General features: G+C 40.9%; 1 protein-coding gene across 4 annotated transcripts in view; it reads right to left on the bottom strand.

Moving 5' to 3' along the window:
- The window catches only part of LOC138608714 (triple functional domain protein), a 76,768-nt gene that overhangs the window by 34,677 nt on the left and 20,736 nt on the right, over positions 1–21,355 (bottom strand). For 3 of the 4 annotated variants that reach the window (XM_069681275.1, XM_069681274.1, XM_069681273.1), the window contains exons 3-7: positions 8,057–8,131; positions 5,236–5,350; positions 3,297–3,489; positions 668–772; positions 146–342 (exon numbers count right to left, since the gene is read on the bottom strand). In XM_069681275.1, coding sequence (XP_069537376.1) covers positions 146–342; positions 668–772; positions 3,297–3,489; positions 5,236–5,350; positions 8,057–8,131 — 685 coding nt within the window. Of the gene's footprint in view, positions 1–145; positions 343–667; positions 773–3,296; positions 3,490–4,673; positions 4,806–5,235; positions 5,351–8,056; positions 8,132–21,355 lie in introns of those variants that run through there. The other variant, XM_069681276.1, reaches the window with a different exon arrangement.

A 21,355-nucleotide genomic window follows, 5' to 3' on the forward strand; every position in this document is an offset into this window, starting at 1 on the left:
CACCTGCTTGCATCAGAAATGTTATTCAGCTTAAGGAAGGCTGGACTAAGACTTGGAAGAAGATGATGTGAGTTTCCATCTTTTGCCTTTGTCATACAGGAAACAAAAAATCAAAAAATCCCAGAGTGAGAATGTATGTGCTTACCTCTGTCCCTCCGTATCCAGCTCCTCTATCGGGGCTTTTATGACTTTCTTTTTCAGAGTTGCGTGTTCTTCTATCATCCGCCTGGCTCCTTCCAGATCTTGTGGAAAGTCTTTCCGTGACACTGTTTCTTGCATCTCCTCTAGTCGAGCTAACATTTGGGTGGCATGACCAGAGAACTCCTCAAACGCCACGCGCACCTGGAAAAAAAACATTTCAGAAAGGGGCCAGGATGTTATAAGAGAGAATGTGGCTTTTTTTCCAACTCAAAATTACTCAAAACTAAATGAAGCATTCTGCATATAACAAGACTCCTTTTACCCCTGACATTGCTACAGCTTCAAACACAACACTCTCTGCTACTCTTCACTTAATTCAATTCATCCCCTTGGTTTCTTACCCTGTTCTCTGCTTACTGAACAAAGCACTTCTTCATTTTAAAGTCATTGGGGGTTTAAAGGATTTTAAGAGATTTTCCAATCAGGCTGTTGGGCTTCAGTGACAGGATAAGGGTGCTGATCTCACCTCTATCCACTCCTCATGGTTGTAGTCCAGGCTGCCGTCGAAGTCAGACGTCAGTTGGGAAGGGTCGACGACCTTCGTAAGGCCCTCTAGTGACACCATGGTGGTCTTGGGTAGGAAGGTGGAGGAAAATAATATGAGAGAGAGAAAGAGGGATTGAAGGGGGTTTAGTTGGATTTAAATTAATTTCAGTCAATTGAGAGCAAAATGCTTTTAATCTGTCCTCTTTCCTCAAAGAATTTCTTCATAGCCGATAAAAATTTTGCTATTTACAAAAGGCCGACCTCTGTTTCACTACATTTTTAATGACAGCAGGGTTGAAAAAAATGTATTTTAGCAAAAACTATTTAGTTAATGTCTATTTTTGAGCCGTGGGGATGACACGCGACACAGGGCCGAGGGTGGGAGTCAAACTCGGGTCTGTCGCATCGAGGACTGTAGCCTTTGTATATGGGAGAGGCAATTTAACCTGCTGCGCTAAACCAGCGCCCTGACATTTCTTAAACACATTTCAACATTCACTATTTTTCAGCATCAACTGTTTACCACCATCAGAAATGCACACACAACCTGTTTTCTTATGTGACTTCAAAACCCTGATTTTGTCATACCTTTAAAACACCATGCCACAATTTCTCTTTGATCACCTCTGCTCATCCTTTACTTCAGAGTTAAGTGCAATCAAATCTTCTCCACACAACAACTGCATATTACAATATCAATTTCAGAGAAACAGTAAGGAAATGTCTCCCTGCTCGGTCTCAGTGCCTCTATGTTTCTGCTAAGCCACCTCCGCACAACACCCCCACACACATGGCCAGAGATGGATGGAGACAGAACGATAGCTAGATAGCTTTGTGTAGGCCAAACAAAGCAGACACGCACTGTTGTCCTTGGGTAAGAAAGCACGGTGGCCCTTAACAGGGGAAAGTACTGATGCCTCTGTGTTTGCTGTTGTTGTTCAAGTAAATTGATTTGAACTCTTAAATGGTGAGAGGGAGAGTCGGCCTGGGCAGTTGGGTACAGTTTACTCCCAACACTGAACAACGCAATTCATCAACAATAAAAGTCAAGGTTGCAGTCGGCTCACTGTGCTTTGGCTCGCTGCTTCCTTTCTTTTTGATTCAATCCCATCCAATTCAAACAGAGAAGAGAGGAGGAAAAGAGACAAGTCCTACGTCTGTTTTTTTTTACCAAACGAAGAGAAAATCTTTGATGCGCACACACAGACACACACTTGCTTCAGTAACAATCGATAATGTATATGCTTTGAGTGTATTGGTGGTGTGTAGGCTGGATGTGGTAGACCAGTTTACTCAGGCATTCAATTTTGCACAACTTCTCCTAATAAATGAACAGTATCAGGTCAGGTAGTTTTAACATGAAGACAGACACACATGCAGGGGATCCAATCAATGCCTGTGTGGCCCATGTTGTACAGCAGGACAGCTTGTGGATAAGTGTAACCTGCCCTGTGGCATCTGCCTATTCCTCTCTCAAATAATCAATATGGTGTCATCAGACTACAGTGGGCCTGTTTGTGTACAGCCATGTGAGCAATCAGAGCTATTTCCACACCACTGCTTCACTAACACACTGTACAAGAATCCAAGCACATACTGTACATAGAAACACGATTTGTTTTTGTATCGATGCAAGTCTCTGAGCTACGAATGATAATCTCATCATTATGAAAGTAAGCAGTGTTCTATAATGACAAATCAAACAGAGGGTGGGAAGTTGTAATCTAGTCCTCATTAGAGGACATTTACAAGACAGTCTTCTAATCAGATGAAGGCATCTTCCCTACTTCACAAGCAAACAACCCGCACTGATTAACCCATGCAGTTGTATTTTCCCTGTTGATCCAGTGTTTGTCAGAGCGCACTGGGGCACATTTTGGTGTCAATTTATAATTAACAAACAATCAGGGCATAAAAATAAGCCTGTTCCTGTAAATGTATCACTATATTAGATGTGATAATGTGTTCTTATGTTTGAACGTCTGCATTGCAAACACTGATCCCAGCAAACTGCGGTGTGCTCGTTTCAGAGGTTGTATGCAATGATTTTTTTCCGCTGGTAGACAGCAGGCTGGAGATGTATGCATCCAAAACAGCGGGGAGGAAAATAATGAAATGTGCTGACAATGAGCAGCTCAGCTGGCTGCTGCGGCCATGATCACAATTCAGCTGACAGCAAATGAGGGGAAATATGGTTGACTTTTGTTCTACTTTTTTAACTCATTGCGTTAAAACTGGCAAATATAGAATTGAGGGACTTAATTTCTCCATATCCAACTTATTACAGCATGCTTTATATGTACTATAGCAAAGTCTATCATTAACTCAACAGCAGAATGTAATTACGTAAGTGATCTGTAGCTTTGACTAAAAGCCTCACATCTGAACTGCAGCCTTTCCCATAATTCTAACATAATATATGCAATTATCTATTGGTAAACATTCACATCTATTGCCGTCATGTAGGGTAATATATGACAATTTCAAATAAAACGTATTCCGGGTTTTTGATCAGAATTATTGTTTGACTTGTGCCCATAACATAAACAGTTTAAAAAATGTTTCTTCTCATTACAACAAAACAGAATCTTAAGGTTTTCTCTTCCTACCTCAAACTCAAACTTGGAGCTGCCGAAGTTGGTCCTCTGCTTCTGCCAGAAGTTGTCTGGTTTAATGATGAGGGCGACGTGGATGCAGGACGGAAACGACTCCTGCAGGATCTTCAGCAGAGGTTTGATGCTATCCCACTTGGAGCCGCGCATATCAACGATGACCGTGAAGCCATGTTTACAGACCTCCTCGCTGGGATGTATGGAGGTTGGCGGGAGTGGGAGGAATTAAAGAGAAGAGAGGGAGGGAGGGAGGGAGTGAGAGAGGGAGGGAGGGAGGGAGTGAGAGAGGGAGAGAGGGAGGGAGGGGCATTAAGAGATTGGAGAGAGCATAATCCAGAGACAGAGGAGACAGATGACAGGCGTGGGAAAGGATGAGAGAGGGATGGAGGGAATAGAGAAAGACGAAATGAGAAGAGAGAGACACAGATGGAAAAAAGAAGAGAATCAAAACAAACAGTGAGATGACGCATTTTCTATACTGTGAGAAGCCTACGCAGCAAACACACATCCCCCACAAACACCCACGCACCCACACACACACACACACACACACACACACACACCCACACCCACACAGAAAACCTGCGACGAGTGAGTCACAAATGTGTGCAGAAGTATAAAAATACAAATCAGCACATTTGTACATCAGCAACATGATCTCCCTTTGGGGCCGGCATTATTATCACATAACCTTACACACAGAAATGAACTGCATCTACTGCACACACCTGAAACTACAATCTGATAGAATTATATAGGAAATTACAAAAAATAACTGTTTCTCTTCATTTGAGAAGCAAAACTGTTACAAGTATTTTTTTAACTAAATTGTTTTTACAAAAGATTCACAAACCTGGACTGCTTCTTTTCCCTTTGATGATTTTATGCATTTTAAAAATCATCCCTCCATCTGGTCCTTCACTTTATAGACTGTTTAATTTTTTTATTGTAATACCCATCTATTGTTGCATCTCTCAATACCTCCATCCTTTACCAAAACCTCTCCCTCTCCCCCTGTAACAGCATGTCAGTAGATAGCCAGTGTGCAGCTGTCTGCAGATGTTGCCTTTCCCAAAATAGAACACCTCTGGTCTCCAAAAACTAACACTGGTTAAGAGATTATGAAGATATGCAAAACATGGCATGATGGAAGTGCTGTTACAGAAGCCTTAAGGACATTAAAAAGTAAAAATAAAGATAAATGACTGAATTTACTCAAATTTTAAACCATACTGAGATAACGTAGTGACTGATGTGGAGATGAGAGTAGACAGAGACAGGATGGATGGATTAGGACAGATGGAGGGATGAGACATGCGTCAGATTAAAGAGACAGAGAGGTAAATAGAGAGCTGGAGCGGAACGATGTTTTACCTGCGAGGCGAGGAGCTACTCGTCCACAGTAACTACTGCTACTGCTGCTGCACTGCCTCAGCTACTGCGACACTTTGTTTTGCTTTCACGCACACACACTTGCTCGCTCCCTTGCTCGCTCCCTTGCTTACACACACCTCCTCACACATGCGCTCTCCCTCTCTGTCAGTTTTAATCCCCCCTCCCTCTCTGCACTGCTTTCTCTCCGTTGATCCCTCCTTCCTCCCCTCATTTGTTTGCTGTTATACATCCCTCTCTTAGCTCAGGCTTTCTCTCTCTGTCTTAGCATCTCACCATGTCACTAGAACTGATTTTTGGCAGCGAAGAAGCTGCGGCAAGCTAACTGGTCTTGAATTATTTCTCTCTCCATTGCTCCCTCACCCCCTCACATGCTCATCTTAGCTCTCTCACGTGTCTTTCGGGGCCTCTTCCACTTGCTATGGGTGTTGGCTTCGTTTTGTGTCATTGCCTCTCCTTCCCTTAAGATGAATGACAACACACACGCAAACATAGATACTGTGCTCAAGTGCACAGCAGAAAACAGAGGTAAAGGAGGTGTCACCTGGGGATTCCAGCGAGGTAGGCAATCAGTCTCCTCAGGTCGTCCGTTCGTATTCTATCGTGGTTGCTGCGTGATGGAAACGTTAACACCGGACCTCCGCGTCTGTCTCTGCCACCTGAGGCGACACAAAAGTTGTGTGCACAAACACGCACACAGGGAGTCAGATGAGAGCGAGAACATGACAGATCATACAAAAGTATATTTACATCCATTTTGCCACCAATGAAAACATTCACAAAACTGGAGATCTAACAAATCACCATGTTTTTCTAAACAGCAAATGTTGTAAAGTTATTAAAATGATCTGAGTGTTATATTCATGACACTAAATCTGCAAAAATCTAACTGGACTATAACAGTCATCATAGTAACAAGATGGCTAATCCAGGAAATGAGTGATAGGCTCAACAATTATGAGATGCTGAGCCTGCTGAATTAAACACTCTGGCAACAGATTAACAAATTGATTTGAATCCTTATCTGCTATTTATTACAAGGAAGACACCAGACAACTGTAACACAGAAAGCTTTAAAAACCTCATATACTTAAAAACGATATAAGAGAGAAGAGACAAATTCAAGCTAATGCTGCTTAATTTTAAACACAACATACATTTAGAGCTATTCTGTATGTCTGTGTACCTAAATGTTTTCGTCTATAAAAATTCTACATCAGTCGCACAGCCTGAATTCCATTTATTTGTGATCTGTTTTCACGTCTGAATGCAATGAAAACAAGAGCCTACAGCTGAGCTATTGGTTCTTTGATGCTGCACATAAATGCTTAAGCTAGTATGATAACAAGCTCACAGTGACAATGCTAACATGCTGATGTTTAAGCAGCTATAATTTTTAGCATCATTTAAGTATATTAGCAGGCTAACATTTCCTTAATAGCAAGTACGCCTGACGTTGATGATAATGTTTGCAGTTATTTGGTCAAAAGTATTCGACACACTGACATTTTGACCGGATGAAAAGAGGAAGTTTGGATCACCAAAACGACTACATGTTATCTGAAGATGGACATGAATGGCTACATTAACCTTGATCAAGAAGATGCTAAGAAGATATTTCACAGGAAATGTTAAGAAGTCAACATGCTGTTAGATCAAACACCAGGGGATCAGCTGAGTCTGTAGGATTCATCCTCATGGGATGTTTCAACTGAAGGACCAGCCATGCCATCTCTAAAACTAGGGTGCTAGCGTGGCTTAGAACGATACAAATAAATCAAACTATAAAACCTTTTTACATAATTCAAACATAAAGGCTAAATAAATGTTTTCTGGATTTCCATGTTTACAGTATATCTGCCTTTAACAGCCTCATATCCTGAATCCAACCTTTAAAATATTATCTTGTCATTTAAATTGCTGGTTGGATAACATTTTCTGTATGTACATAATAATGAGACAGAGTTATGAATTATATATAATAATAATAATAATGATATTTAGCTTTGGTTCCTGACCAGCTGCCGAAGCAGAGAGATGCTCCACTCACGTGCTAACTTGTAAACACAGGCTGACTGCGCTCAGCACACAAATTAGTAAGTTCAGTCAGGCTGCTGTGTGCCTGTGGGCCCGACCCGGCTGCTCAGAGGAGAAAATCAAACACTCACGTGGCAAACAGGCAAACATGAGTGAGGGCGAACATGGCCGATTTATTAAGGGGCCAGATTTGGGATAATAGGCTTAGCTCATTTACCCTCCTTTTCACCAGTGGTCTGTCCTCTACCCCCCTCCCTCCTTCATTTCAAAGCCAATTACTCCGCAAGCGACTACTATGGGATGCAGTAGCAGAGAGTAAGTCATCTCCATGGCAACGTCGACCTGCCTCTCTCTCTCTCTCTTTCTCTGAATTTCAGTGCTTTTGTCTGAGTCATGGTCCTCATCAGTGTGTTACTGCCTATGACCTTCGCTGCTGAGACCAAAGCGGCATGAATACACAACCTGCACACGCGCACAAACACGCACACACTAATTAACATAAATTTCATTTTGTTATTCCATTTGATACTGCTGAGGTCTGCTGGACAACTGTGTTTTTAATCTGCATTTGGATGTACATAGATATGTGTGACGATAACACACATTCCCTTTCTGGTGCGCGCACACACACACACACACACACACACACAAGCTGAATAATGCTTTGCGTGTTTTACAAATAATCCTGCTGGATGTTCTTGGCAGTCCTTGTCTCCAGCTCGGCCTCCTGTGAGTTTTCCCTGGCAGGACTCTAGTGTGTGTCGGTGTCTGTGTCTGTGTGTGTGTGTGTGTGTGTGTGTGTCTGTGTGTGTCAGATATGGCTGTGCTTTCCTTGGAAGGGACAAAGACAAAGCAGTAGTTTGCTATTCCGTAGTCCTGCTGACTAAACAAGGGATGTCTGTGTGTGTGAAGTACATGCGTGCATGTATGAGTGAGAAAAAGAGTCAAGGGTTGAGTGTCTGGGGCTCAGTCTGACCCCTTGAGATTTTACAGGCAGAGTGTTCAGCTTATAATTATGTCCTTATGGTGTGTGAGTGTGTGTGTGTGTGTGTGCATATGTGAGAGAGAGAGAGAGAGCGAGGGAGAGCCAGAGAAACAAACAATGGCAGAATGTGTGCAGAATACCTGCAAGCTGTGCATATATGCAAAGTAGCCTTGTCTACTATGATTAGACAGTCGAAGTTCTAGACTAGACTTGCGAGACTAGAGACTAGACACACACACACACACACACACACACACACACACACAAAACACACACACAAAACACACACACAAAACACACACACACACACACACACACACACACAAAACACACATAATCTTACCTGACAAAAAGGCAACTTTTTCTTTGAGGATGGGAAGAACCTCCATCGCTCTCATCTCCTCATTTCTCCTGAAACCTGGGAAGAATTAAAAGAAAAAGAGGCTTGAATGAGAGAAAAATAAAAGTATATCTGTTCTCCAGCTGATCACACTGGATTTTTTTCTCGAGGGCAGGTTATTTGGAACAGAACAGATTTTGCCGCCTGGTAATCTGCAGATCTGCAGATTTCACAGAGATCGAGTCTCATTTTGGATTGCTTGCATCATGAGAAAACAGTCAGTAAGTCACTCACACAGAGAAACACACACCACACACAAACAACACAAGAGGAAGCACCGCGGCTGTGGTTGGAGAACAGTAGTGGTGAGACAAAGTGAGGCCAAACTGAGGGGAAGTTCAGGAGAAACAAAGAGCTGTTGTAGCTCTCACTGTAGCAGAGGTGAAACGGGGTGAAGCAGCGTTTAACGCCACAGGCCACTTCAGTTCTCATCAGCTTCAGTTACAGCTGGTGAGTTTTTACATCTACCAGTAGGTGTTCATTGTAGTGTAAAAAAAGGTACCACAAGTATGCTTAAATGGTCACAATGACAATATAAAGCAGGTGTAATGTTTATGTTTAGTTTGTTATAGCAGGACATTAGCTTATTAGTATGAACAAAAAATATGGCTGAAGCCGATGTTAAAGGAGAAATTCACCCCGGGAAAAAGCCAATGTCAGTCAAAGCTGGTGTTCTCTGTAATTGATAGGAGTAATATTTGAAATTGGCGCCATAGCTGTGGAGAAAGTTGTACAAACAGCTTGTGGTTTCGTCCATTCTACATTCCTACAACACCCAGAGTGCATTGCGCCCCCCACCACAGCAGGAGTAAAATACTACTGTTTTCGCTGCAGCAAAGTCTCAGAGCAGTACAGAATGGGAAATACAACGATAATATACGGGTGGATTGTGTAAAAAAACTTCATTCTACATGTCAAACCCGATGATTTTGAACGAGACATGACTCAGTTATAAATGTGGAATGTCTGGGAGGGAAAGCAGGAGAGCAGGCATGATTTAAGTCAGCTCATGGAACAAATGATTACATTTTACGGTATGTGTTTTATTTTTCAACTAAACACTGCAGACATCGGAGGCGGGCATCCTAGATTGAGGAAGTATAGTTTAGCAAGCTCCCTGGCCTCCGCTACACGACGTGTTTTACGTAGTCTGGCGACGGTTTTCCAGGGCCCATTGGAGAAGCGCATAGCGTCCTCCATTGTTTTTCTACCATTATGGCATTAGCTCCCCATAATAGCATGATAGGACTGAGGTTGAAAATCGGCAAACTGGCCCTTTAATGCTACAAGCTTTGAAGGTTTGTGTTACAGAAAAAAACCTTGACCTGATTATGGCACGAGATCATCAAAGTCAAGATTGGAACAACATTCCTTCCACCAGTTTCTACTAGACCTACTGGCACACTGACACCACAATCAGAGCAACACCACTGGCACGGCTTAAATGTATTACCTGAGTGAACCCATTTAACAACTCTTTTGAACTGTATTAATCCTGTGCATCATCCCCTGACTAACTGGATGTTTTCATTTTAGAAATCTCAGCTGTTAAAAATTCCCTCCACCTTCTGCACAAACCGCAGTCAGGAGATTTTCTAAATTAAACAATTAGAGAGGCCAGCACATGCTGTGATCTGAAAAAAATGAATAAAATACAGTTTATTTCGTCACTTCAGCTCAGTTTCCCTACTTTTAGACTAATAATCTCTGACATTTTCCTATTTTTCTTATTAATATCTGTCTGCAAGAACACTACATATTAGTGATGAATCACACAAAAGTGGCAGAACATCAAGTAGCTTCATAACTCTAACACTTGCTTAACGCTGGCTTGCTTATAACTGCTCTTACTTGGGAAAAAATCCTCTGGAAAGGCACACAAGGTCTGAGCTGTCTTACATACTGGTTTGTCTGGAATTATGGAAGGAACACTGGAAGGCTAGCGTGAGAATTCCTGGATAAAAAAGCCCCATAGCTATAACCCTAACTATAAATTGGCACCCAATAAATGTCAAGCTGGATTTCATGGGTGTGATAGTGCCAAAGATCCCCCTGCTGTGCTGCTAATATTCTGTCAGAAGTGAATGAATGGCTGTCAGGAGATACAAGTGAAAACCTTTTTCAAACAACTTCTGTATATAGATGCACAAGTCCCTCAAGTGATTAAATTCACATCTCAACCTGAACACACACAGGTGGAAAAATGGAGCCAGAGTTTGTCCTTCAGGCAGAGCAGAGGTCTGCTTTTTGTGAGTAATGACCCAGACAAGTCACAGAAGCTATTATATGAGCCTCTTTTTCTACTGTTCTGGCTGTGACCCAATGACTTTCTCCTCATTTTCATCGTCAACCTGTATTTTAGGGAAGAAGATTCAATGTTTTCTTTAACAAGTTATCAGAGACCTTATAACTTATTAAATAACTCTCTGACGTATATTAAGCACATGTTGCAAACACACAATAGTAACTGCTTCTGTGTCTTATAATGTGGCAGTGAACTGGTAAGACGCACACACTGTTATACCATGTATTACATAACAAGTACAATGTAAAGAGGAGTGGTCTCTCTGCTGGCGTTCTACTATTGTTATGATGCAGAGCCCCCCCCCCAAAACACACATACACACACACACAGTCCTTTCAGGCACTCGTAGTGTATTGTACTCCAGTCTCTCATCTCAGCATGTGATCCTATTTATGACTGTATGCTAATGAGGATGCTAATTCTTTTCCGCCAACGAAGGAGATGGATGAGAATCAGGACTTGTCTCTATTTTTACTCTTCTTTCCTTCTCTCATTTGTCTCCTGACTTCCCTCAGGGTGCCACAAAATACAAATTAGCATGATCAACTACATTTCCCACTGCGCTCCTGAAGAGTGTGAGCTTGTAGTTCTTTATAGATGATGCATGAGAGGAGGTTGATTCAGACAGAGGGCTCTGGCTCTGCCTCTATTTCTAGAAGCCACACAAGGATCAGGTTCCACTCTCTCTGGCAAGAGCAGTGATGTCAGATTAGGCTGCAATAAATAATCTGTTTTGTTAATCATGAGTGTATCAATTAATTTCTCATTAATCGTTAGAAGAAAAAATATGCAAACGTAAAGTTCCTAAAGTATATAACGTACAGATCTGGGAAAAAAAAATAAGAGACCACTCTAAATGTTCTCTCTTCATGTCATGGCCAGCCCAATCCAGAACTGAACCTCATTGAAAACCTCTTGAATGTGAACAAGAGGAAGATAGATGGTCACAAGCCATCAGACAAAGCCGAGCTGCTCGAACTTTTGCTCCACGAATGGCCTCACGTCATCCAACAGCAATGTGAAAGACTGGTGGAGAGCATGCCAAGATGCATGAAAGCTGTGATAAAAGATCAGGTTATTCCACCAAATATTGACTTCTGAAGTTTCCCAAGTTAAAATATGAGTATTCTGTTGTTAAAAAATTAACATGAACTTGTTTTCTTCATTATTCGAGGTCTGGAGAACATTTGTTTTTGCATCTTTTGGTTATCTTAATGACCAGCTCCAGTCATGTTTTAAGATAAACAAAATGCTATGCTTGAAATAATAAATTGTGTCTGGTTTGTTTTATCTGCAAATTATGTTTAATTACCTTTCAAAATCCTCCCAAAGGATGTTCTCCTTCTCCTTCATTAAAAATTCCTGAATCTGCATAGTCCTCGCCCACTATGCAAATTTCTAATCACCCCTCTGTCACGAAAACAAAAAACGTCTCTACCATCGTTTAGTGGAAACTTGTTGAAACTTTGCTAGCTTGAAATTTAGTAATTAGTAGTAGTAACGTTAACGTTAGTCGTCAGTAGTGAGATTGCAAAATAACGACGACGGTTACATCTGGCTCGCGCATCGCAGAAGTGGTTGCTATAGGTTGCACTAGGGCTGCAACTAACAACAATTTTGATAATCAATTAATCTGATTATTTCTATGATTAATCGATTATTACTCGGATAAAAAGAAAAAAAGCTCAACTTAAGTATGAGCATTATATTCCAAACAAAAAATAGATCTTGTTTTCTTGTACAGTGCAATGTTAATATATCAATAATGTAACTCAATAAGTATCTTGTTGATTTACTTAATCATTTCACATGAAAAAGAAAAGTACAGACAAGGCCACTACAATAAAGGACATTGAGGATGCAGCCATGAACTGAGTATTACAGGGAAATGTAACTAACCATTATATATTTATTCAGATATTGCCCAAGTTTCTGTTGTGAATAAATAAAATATTCACTTAAGTCAGTCTCTGACCAATGGCACGAAATATTAAAAAACTCCATAACGTGATGTTATACTCCAGAGTCTCTCCCATCCCATTTAAGCTAATTAGCGATAGATTAGTGTCCGTTCTGACAAACGCATGATTACAAGTAAATTTAAACACAACTTGAAGGACAGAAATACGCTGTTAGTTTTCATGGTGGTTTAATGAAGCTGGGCATTAGCTTTAACAAGAGTTAGCATTAGCTAATTAGTTAGCTTATTAACAGCTTTATTACCACGGTATACTATCCTCCGCTGCTTTATCACCGGAGGCGGACGGATAATCAGCACTGCACAACAAACGGATTCTCCTCATTCACTCCTCGACGTTTTCACAGCGCATGCCGTGCAGGATAACAAAGACCCAACTAATCGATGATGAAATTCATTGCCAACTATTTTAATCACAGATTTTAATCAATTTAATCAATTAGATGTTGCAGCCCATTAACAGGATTAGCTCCTTAGGTTTGTGACGTCTCAAACCTGCCAAACTGAAAACGTGTTGCTCAGCATGTCTTACATGCACTGCATGGTACACTGCAGTTAAAAAGCAGGCAGGTCCAGCCATGGAGATGACTGCTTATGCTGTCCCTGATATGTCTCGTAGCACATGAAAAACACAACATGGAGATTTTTACAAGGTTAAAAACTGGATTTTCACTGGAGGGGGGCTTTAAACAAATTTTCTGCAAATAAAAGACATAAAAGAGAATATTTTTAGAAAAAATGATTTCAACACAAACACAAACACAAACCTAGAAACAGAGAAAAAGCAGGGCTAAGAGTATTCTGGTTTTTATTTCAAACAAATACTACAGTATGATGTAGTTGCAGGTTTTTTGTATTAAGATATAGCTATAAGATTATTCTTGTATTGTAAGTTTTGAGGCCTTGAACTGACAATGCAACCATTTGTTTTTTTGGACAATCTTACGATGAAATAGTGCAAAGTACATAACAGAAATGAAAAGAGTACATGTATCTAAAGAAACTAAATCTAAAGCAATGAGCGTTTCACTTTACAAATCGTTGGCTCTTTCAGGTTCCAAACTGATTTTTATATTTGCATGAATAAAGAGTGATTTTTCGGGTTTTTTTCATAAGGGTGACCTGGGTATTCTGAAGCTTCAAATGTTGCCATGGTAATTGAAGCCCAAATCAGTATTTGGAAGCAGCCTTTGCATCACCCCTCTGGAATAGAGACAGTGGGCTGTGAAAGGGATAAAGTTAATAGGCAGACACCCCCCTGTTTTCCCAAAATAAATGCTGATGTTAATAAACTGTCAAAACCAAACTGCAAATTAGCGCGAGTCATTTCCTGTACACCTGCAGTATAATTGAAAAACGAGAAATAATGCCTCAGAGTTTTCTCCTCCAACGAGTCAAGTTTCCACAGAATGACAGAGTAACTGTGGCTGGGACTGGGAATCAATTTGTATATTGAAAATATCTAAGGGCAAATATTAAATACAAGAAAAACTAAGCAATGGCATTAGGCCTTGTGAAAAAAGACAGCTGGTACCACAATAATCTACAGGAGGGACAAACTGCCAAAGAACATCTCTCTGACAGCACAACAAATGTACGCAGGGAGGAAAAGAGGGATAGAGCTATTCTTTCTCTTGGATGGATAAAAAGAAAATAATCTACTTAGTTCAACATTGAGTTCAAGTGGAGGTTTCAGCCACATATAAAGATTTGCAGCGAACAGTGTTAAATTTGTAAATAGAAGACTGTCAGAGCAGATCTCTGGGGCGCATATGCATCACTTATGCTCAGCTCTCACATCTGAAGAAGTCAAGGACAAATATTACAGTGGTAATAATGTATGCAACAGCCACTTTGCTAACATACCACACTGACTAATATTTACAGTAACTAAATATGTGTATAATCACCATCAGTTTAAATGACAGCCCTTGTTGTCATCCGCTGTCCATTTTTTCTGATCATCCAGTTAATGATTTAAACGCAACAAAACATAACTGGTTTCTGTGTTATCTTTTTGTGGTGATGACCAAAGCTATGCTTGAAGGAGCTGAGTATTTCGCACCTTACAGTTAAGTATGATATTTAGTAGTACAAATAACAGTTGTTATGCCTCAACCATTACCATTGGTGGAGGGCAACAGAACTTCGCCACAAACTTGATGTTGATTAGCAGCCATCAAGCAGCAGGATAATAAAAGGTCAAAATGAAAGAACGAAAGTGCACAAAACAAGAAGCCGAAAACTAGTATGTGTGAGAAAGAGAGCGTTTGTAGAGAAAGAGAGCACACAGCGGGTGCCTTGTAGCGCTGTGTCATGCCACTGCTGAACAGTGAAATTTAACCGTCACTGGATTTGTGACATCCCCACACACAGAGACACTCTTTTAATACCGTTCTTTTATCTACTCTGTACATCACAAAAATAAAAATTATCTGAAAGGTCGAATCATCAAAAACTCTTTAAAGGCATTTCCTTTAAGATACTTCATCATCTTCTACTTCCTTCTACCTCCCTTAGCTATTTTATACACATGCTCCAACGCTCCAGAGAAATGCAGGGAAGATGTTGCATTCAGCAAAATGCACTCAGTGTTGTTGATATACCTGTTAGTAAAGAAATTGGTGGTTTTGCTTCTTGTATGGTGATACGTTTATTGTTTTACCAGGTGTGATTAAATGTTGATGCAAAATTGTTCCTCTTGTTTTATACACATTAACTAATGACGACAGATAATTACCTGGATCTTTGAAACATTGTCGGCTCCTAAATGGCATGAGATCAGAACATGCAGACATACTTTCTATGAATAGTCTAACAATGAAAGCGTTACAGTACAGAACGGTACAATCCCAGTACAGGTTGTTAACCGTGTTCAAGTAGTTTTTTTCTTTTGCCAAACACAAAAGGTAAGTTTAGCACAGAGACACATCAAGTTCCCTGTGCTCTGCAGTGCTTGGGCACTGGAAAGTGGCACAGCTGCTAAAATTAGAGTGGCCAGGTCACTCTCTCTCTCCCACATGCGCTCGCGCTCTCTCTCTTTCTCACACACACAAACACGCGCACACACAGGATAAGAATGGTTTTCTGGATTGATGATCAGCAAGAAACAAAAGGGGGACAAGTAAAAGAGAAACCACAAACATGTTTTTAAAAAATTGAGAAATCTTACAGTAACAGGGCTGAGAGAATAAAAAGTGTGTGTGAGAGAGGGGGAGGGAATGACGGGGACAGTGTCCCGTTTTACACAGAGATTGCTCAAAAGCACCGGAACAAACTTTCCGCCATTACTGCACCTTTATACTTTTACACTGAACCAAACAACACTGATATATTAGTGTCCCAGTGTGTGATGTCACACCGGGCAATGTCTTTGTGTTTTAACGATTTAACGACATGGCAAAAGAACAAAAAATAAGTCTGGACAGGTTTTTTTTTAGTTTGAACATTGACTCGATCCTCTATGCTGTTCCTGCGTCTGTCTTTCTGCCTGGCTCATCTGTTATCTGCAGTTTTAACCAAAAAAAGACTATAGGCTCATATTTTTAGCAGAGCAGAGCAAAGAGACACTTCTGGTTCTCTATGGCGCATTTGTTGGAAACACAAGCATCCATCAGAGTGTGAAGCAGCCGTGCATGGTAGAAATACAACAAGGTAAGAGTTAAGAACAGGAGGGCAGTGATCTCGTGGTAGATGTATCACAGTTCTCCCCTCACCCATACACCCTCAGAAGTAGCATTGTACCTGTCAGCTGGATGAGGGCGGACCCTGTCTGGGCATACCGCCAATTGTGATTGGTTGTCCAGCAAGTCATGCTGGAAAGTTCTTCCACAATTTTTTTTTTTTAAGCATAAATTGCTGGGGATTTGGGGTCGTTTCCTGTTGGGGAACCGTAGTCTGCTGCTACCGTCAGCTAATGATAGAGTGACGGGTCTGATGTGCTGAAGGGATCCCGGTCTGCTGTGGGCAGAGTGAGAGCAGCTGAGGCGAATCCTGGGATTCCTGAGGGGAGATATTCCAATCCAGCAGACAACCAAAACCGCCCATTTTGGTGTCGTCTACATGACCGCACGGAAAAGCTGGTGCAAATATTTCCAAACAGAAACACAGCTTTCACTGAGTGTGTCTCAGTGCAGTCAATAACAATCTCATGTGACATAAGTGAGCTGCTAATCTGTCTGTCTTTGGAAAGGCAGGTTCCTGGAGGTAATCCTCAATTTGTAGGAGGAGCAATAATTATAAAATGCCTGCACTGCATTTACTCACCCAGAGAAGCTGCTTAGCATCAGGAGGGAGATGCGAGATTGATCAGGGAAACCCTTACAGTGCATAATAACACCAAATACCCATCACAGTCTCTCCCTCTTGCTGTCCCTCTCAGTGATAAACCACATTAAGCTGTTGTTGTACTAGGCAGCTGTGTGTGTCTAAAAACTGCATTTTGCTTGGATATTCAACTTTAATCAGAGTGAGAAGTGGGAGAAATTATCAAACAAAAAATGTATCTGCAACTTTAGCCATGCCAGGTCTTTAGAAAACTGTTGTATTTGTTGTGTAGTTGAAGTTGTATTTCCCACATGTTGACAATAAGAGCCCAATCAGGTAAATCAGGTCAAAAGAAGGATTTTTGCTTTGGATTTTTGTTTTGGAGTAACGTGATACATGACGTTGCCTGGTACAATCAGATTCCAGTGCAACAATAAACATTATTTAACAGCTGTAGTTATGTACTTCTAACTTGGTACGGCATCAGTATGGCATGAAGCTTTGTATATAGCTTTGTATATTGTACAGATTGTTGTTTTACTGATGGAACATTTCAGTGCAGACTCTTGCCAAATTCTTTACATATTGCCAACTCTAACAGATCTCTGCAAAAACCCCAACCGCTGTAGTTGTTTGCGATTACATAACAAATTACCGTAAAATTTGGGGTATACGACTCACTTTTAATACTTTTTTTTGTCTATTAAGTGTAGAGTGTGTATACAGTCCTCGTTGCACTGATCGCAGGTTCGACTCCCGGTCTGCCGATCATTCGGTGCATGTCATCTCCCACTCTCTCTTCCCAACATTTCCTGTCTATCTTCAGCTGTCCTATCAATTAAAGGCAAAAAAGCCCAAAAAAGAATCTTTAAAAAAAAAAGTTGGCTGCATCCTATATACCGGTGCAACCAATATACCAATATATATATTTTACCGAGAACATGGTGCCATAAGGTAGCTAAAGCTGCGTCATGGACATTCACCGTAATGACATCATGATCTCCAGTGCAGGCGCTACCCTCACAACAATCAACGTTATTGTAGGCTGCTACACCCGTAGCCAGCAGGATTGCAAATTCGACATGGTGAAAACAGATGGTAGGCTATAATTTGTGTGTGCTTTGAATATGTTTTAAATGAAAATAAATAGAAATAGTGTTGAAATACCTTGTATACATGTTGTTATTAATAAATAGGGAAGGAAAACCTTTTTTTTCTCTAGGATACCCCCCAAAACAGACTGCTTCTTATATTCTGGTGCGACTTATATTCCGGATATGGTATGTGAAATCAGGTTTTCTTTGCCGCTCTAAAAGGGTAGTTATCAGTGGTAGAAATATGTGGTTGCAGAACAACTGGACTTGCTGTGTAGACATCAGTTTTGGTGCTGTTATTTATACAAGATTATACAGTATAGCTATATTTTTCATTTCTGGTAAAACCATTAAAAAATGTTTTCAATTCTAACATATCATATTCATCATCGCCAAAATCGGTCTGGCCTTTGACGCTGTATTGCAGGCTTAGGATAGAGGTGTTGGCATTGACTCTAGAAAATAATGTAATTTCATAACATTCCTCATTTTACTAGTAATCAATAAGACATTAGCTACAGCAGGAAAGGGTATTACCTTATTGATGAAGTCTTAATTCAGAAAAATCAGCGTACATTTCCAAGTCCAAGCCTCATTCCTGATCGACAGTCAGTCCCATTATTTCCTGTGTCATTGGTTCTGTGTGAAGTGGGTGGTGGTGAAATGCACTAACCAATAATACGGCTACACCCCTCAGTGAGAAGGGCATGGGATGAGACGCAAATGCCAGAAATGTCCGTCATCCTTTGCAGTGTTGAACCAACAGTCAGGTCATCATTCCAGGTCAGGAGGATACTGAGTCGTGTGTCTGTGTCAGAACATGTCAACAATCAGTCCACACTCAGAGGCTTGAGACTTGTGGGGGCCTCACGGAGGTCAAGTGGGCATTAGGCTGGCTGATGCAACAAAGCAGTTTACTCAACAACACCACTACAAGAGCGCCCAAGAGAGATTGTGACAAATAGCTCAGGGAGGGGTCGAAGTCTGTGTGTTTCTGTGATTTAAAAAAAAGACAGGGAGAATGCAACAGCTGCCTGGACCAGGACAGATGGGACGGGTGGTATGGTCAGTCGGCGAAGGGAGGGGAGAAGTTGCCTACATACCACAAAATGAGTACACACACTCACAGCATCTCCTATGTCTGGTTAAAAAGCAGTTACATGCAGGAGTAATCTCGCAATGGCTCCACGGCAGCTGACTTGGACGCTTCAGTTCTAAACCAGCTGTTATGAGTGAAGAGAAACCAGAACCGTGCACATGTGTGTGCATCCCTGCATAATAGTGGACTTCCCACATTCACAGCGTGCCAGAAATTGCTTGCTGAGGGATGTGCGGGTATGGCAGGAATTCCTTGAGGGTGAGAGAGTGGACAGGAATAGGGCGTCCGTGACCTGGACCCCTGACCTACATTGTGATCATAGCCACTCTGAAAACTACCAACCAGTGTAGTTTTATTTGACTGCATGCTTATGACTGTTTTACTGTGGGAAACTCTTGAATGGAATTAATTTGATTTTAACACTGTTTATTGATTTTACTCAAGTATGCATGAACATTTTTTATTTTTCCCATGGTCTAAATGCTATTTTAATGGCATGTGCATAAAACACACTGTGGAAAACACTCTACCATATGGTCCAAATTAAACACATTGGCTCTCATGATCAACCAAAGAGATTTATCTTCTGAAAATCCAAAGTTGTCCAGAAGAGCAGCAGTGAATGGACCCAGTGCTTAGCACTGCCCCCTTGGTTTCTGTTGCTACGCCTGTCAAGTGTGGTAACAACGATGACAGTGGCAGATTTACCAATTTAAATTCTTCTAAAAACATGTGAAGTCTATTATTCAAGACAGAGAAAAAAACTGGCAGGCTGCTGCTAACTTCTAGCCAACAATCAAAGATTTTTCTGTTTGCTCTCAAGCATGTTTGATGACTTGTAGCTAGCTAAATAACTAAGCTAACACAAGCTGCTTGGGGAGGTTGAAACGTCTTTCTCTGTCTTATATTTTATAGTTTCCTGCCGCCTCGCCTTTTATGAGAACCCATAAAGCTGTCTTTCATATACACGTGATAGCTACATTCAGTAAATACATTTTGAATTGGAACTAAAAGAGTAAAGCTGTACATCTCAGGTGAAAACAAATATTCACATGTTAATGAAGAAGACATGGAAATTAAGAACAGCACTGTTTTGTGTATTACAAAGAGAAGCTTATTAATCCAAGTATTTTCAGTATGATAAAAAAAATGCTATGTGTCAGTAGGTGTCACTTTTAACGCTACAACAGAAAACGTTTAAGAATGAAGATTAACTAATGTGTTTGCAAACATGAGGCTATCTTGGGTAATGTGTTTGGCTAAGGTGTTTGGGCTTCCCAAAATCCAATTGAGCAGGACAGACCCACTTATGTTAGCTTACATCCTTGTTGGATTAACAACAATTAACTTGGATTGATGCTGGGTTACTGCTGTAAGTAGTAAGCAAGTAAGCAGGACAAGTTAATGTTTGTGGTAACGTAAGTGCAGACAATGCAGCATTCCACCCATTTCTTGTTTTCTGCTCTTGGAAATGATAAAGGAGATAAACTGTGATCTAGACTCTTTAAATGTTGAGAATCACTCTTACTGCTGCTCCATGCATAGTAGGGGTGCAACAATTAGTCGACATTGTCGACAAAAATCGATGACAAAATTAAAGTCGAGGTGAAATGAAAAATGTCATTTTCATCCTTTTAGATCACATCCCCGCTAATATTGTGCATCTATTTGACAATATAGGCCAAAAAAATACAGAAAATCCATTTCTTTGTATTCTTATATCAAAATCAGATCATTTTTCTTTCTGTAAAACAGAATATCACATGTGCTTACGTCAGTTAGCACCAAACATTTTCAACCAATCAATCTGCAACATTTAGCCGCAGAGCACCAAGAACGCTTGGCCAGTTAGCTAGACTGCGCTGTGGAGAACGTCTGTCCACACCAACTTCTCAACGATCAAATCAAATCCCTCTAATGATATGTCCCGCCTGCACGTCCTGTTTCACTCGGAAATACGTCACGATACGGAAGCTAGATACTCTCGAAATGCCGTTTCAGCTCGACTTTAATTGCCAACAAATTTGATTGTCGATACTTTTGGTTATGTAATCTTGCATGTTTTTCATGCAGTGCGCAGGCATAACATCATTTTCCAGAGCTGAGTTTGCTGAGGGGTGAGCCATCTTGCATCCTTACTATCTCTGCTGAGAGCTGCACATGCAAAACAGCGATAAGCGGCAGGTAAACAAAACATGGCAAAACGGCAGCGGCCGATGCAACGCCATGGCATCCTAAAACTTCTAAAGTCTGGGAGCATTTTAACCTCAACTCTGCAAAGAAAAGGATCGGCTGCAGGATTTGTAAAGTGGCTTGCTTATCACAGGAGCACGACTGTAATGTGTGAACATTAGAAGGGAATGCACATTGGACTTGAGTTCTTGATTTGATTTATGTTTTATATAAGCACTTTGTCTGTCCTGGTTTTAAATGGACAACAACGTATTATATTGGATTTTACATTTATCTTTTGTATCAGTAGGAGCCAAAACAGCAGCAG

The sequence above is a fragment of the Semicossyphus pulcher genome, unplaced genomic scaffold, assembly GCF_022749685.1.
Source record: "Semicossyphus pulcher isolate SPU_LCO1_2020_fin unplaced genomic scaffold, fSemPul1.0.p SCAF_5, whole genome shotgun sequence".
NCBI lineage: Eukaryota > Metazoa > Chordata > Actinopteri > Labriformes > Labridae > Semicossyphus > Semicossyphus pulcher.